The sequence below is a fragment of the Otolemur garnettii genome, unplaced genomic scaffold (genome assembly GCF_000181295.1).
Source record: "Otolemur garnettii isolate 467f Iridium unplaced genomic scaffold, OtoGar3 scaffold03835, whole genome shotgun sequence".
NCBI lineage: Eukaryota > Metazoa > Chordata > Mammalia > Primates > Galagidae > Otolemur > Otolemur garnettii.
In genome coordinates this window covers 1-1615 of record NW_003856230.1, presented here as the reverse complement: position 1 = coordinate 1615, position 1615 = coordinate 1, and the positions used below count along the sequence as shown (strand labels likewise).

Below are 1615 nucleotides of genomic sequence, written 5' to 3'. Positions count from 1 at the left end.
GTTCCCATTGCTGTCAGCCGAGCCGGACGTGCCGCTGGAACACTCGTCATCGCTGCCGTACTTGGGTTTGTCCATGATGGTAGCACTGCCCCCATATCCCCGGGCACTCGCCTCAGGCCTGAACTCCTCTAAGGAACTTTTTAAGTGAGCGATGTTGTCGGCACTGCCAAACTTATTCCGGATCAAGTTGGCAAACTCTCTGGACTTGTTGAACACAAACACGGGGGGAGTAAGGGACACCCCGGGCATGCCCGACTTACTGCTCTCCATGCTGTGGGGTGCAGTCCGAGATTTCACGTGGGCATCTTTCAGAGAGTGGTGTATGTCCTTCAGGCGGTCTTTGGAAATGTCCTTTGAGCTCCTGGGGGCTCCATTCTGTTCGAGCTCTCTGAGCTTTCTGTGGTACTGCTCTAGCTTCTTCTGCAGCTGGGCGATGGAGTGAGCGGACTTCTGATTCTTCTTCTCAAAGACTTGTTTGATGCGTCCAGCCTGCTGCTTGTCCGCACTGTTAACTAGTTTTAGATACTCGGCGACATTCCCATCGCGGGATGTTTGCTCAATTTTTATCTGCTCTGTTACCTTTAGAATTTTTTGTTTCAGGCTGTCTGCGGTGAGTTTGACCTTGTGGAAGTCCAAGATGCCATCTGGTACGTCAAAGTTGAGGTTGGTGTCTGACCCCCCACGGCGTATGCTCAGGGGCAGGCTTAAGGTATTCATGTCATGGCGTTCTACCCGGCTCCTGCAGCGGTGTTGCCGGCCCGGGTCTGAGTAGGTCCGGTCCACGGTGAGCGCCGTGTCGCTGCCCGGCATCTCGGCGCTCCAGCGGGGAACTTTGCTCTCTTCTGGGGCCGCGGCGCCGCGAGCCGCCCGCCGAGCTCGGGCTCACCCCGGGAGCCGCGGCCGAGGGCAGTTTCTTCATCTTAAAAAGGGATCTGCCTCAGTGATTTGTTGTAAAAATTATAGATGTAAATGAGATAATGTGTGTCAAACACTCAGCAAAAGAGCCTTACATTTCTTAAGCATTAAGTAAAAGTCATTATCATCATTAAGCATCCTAACACCCTTCACCCCTGTGTAGTCTCATCTAATTGGGATGATGCAATTGTTCCCTGGAAGACTAAGGAATTACTTGCCCGAGGCCCCGGGGCCCTGGGACTTCTTGACTTAAGCTCAAGAAGCCTAAGTCTCGGTTGTGTTATGGTGGAAGTAAGTTGGGATTGTGGAAGTGGAGGTGGGGACAGGTTGAGGTGGGGAGAGGCTGGGGCGGAGGGAAGATGATCAGAGTCCTGGACAACAAGGAGAAGAAAAAATGGTGTGAGCTGTAGATGTGATGGAGAGCTGTGAAGATCACCCCTTCTCACAAATTTATCAAGGGCTGGTCTGAGAAACGCCCTGTGGGGCGAACACATCAGGATGCCATCCGTGTAGCCCCTGGGAACTCCTCACCTCCTTACGTCCATTGTCCCACAGAGGGAGGCAAGGGAAAGGAGAAAAAGGAATCTTAAAAGTCTAGCTGATTCTTTTTTTTTTTTTTTTTTTGAGACAGAGCCTCAAGCTGTTTCCCTGGGTAGAGTGCTGTGGCATCACAGCTTACTGCAACCTCTACCTCCTGGGC

At 52.3% G+C, this 1615-nt stretch overlaps 1 protein-coding gene across 1 annotated transcript; it reads right to left on the bottom strand.

Annotated features, from left to right (window-relative positions):
- Positions 1-3: 3 nt before the first annotated feature.
- Positions 4-901, bottom strand: LOC100963181 (transmembrane and coiled-coil domain protein 3; the record flags this gene model as incomplete). Its single annotated transcript, XM_003803883.3, has 1 exon — positions 4-901. A coding segment is annotated over exon 1 (807 nt), but the record flags the coding sequence as incomplete, so codon positions are not given.
- Positions 902-1615: the final 714 nt, after the last annotated feature.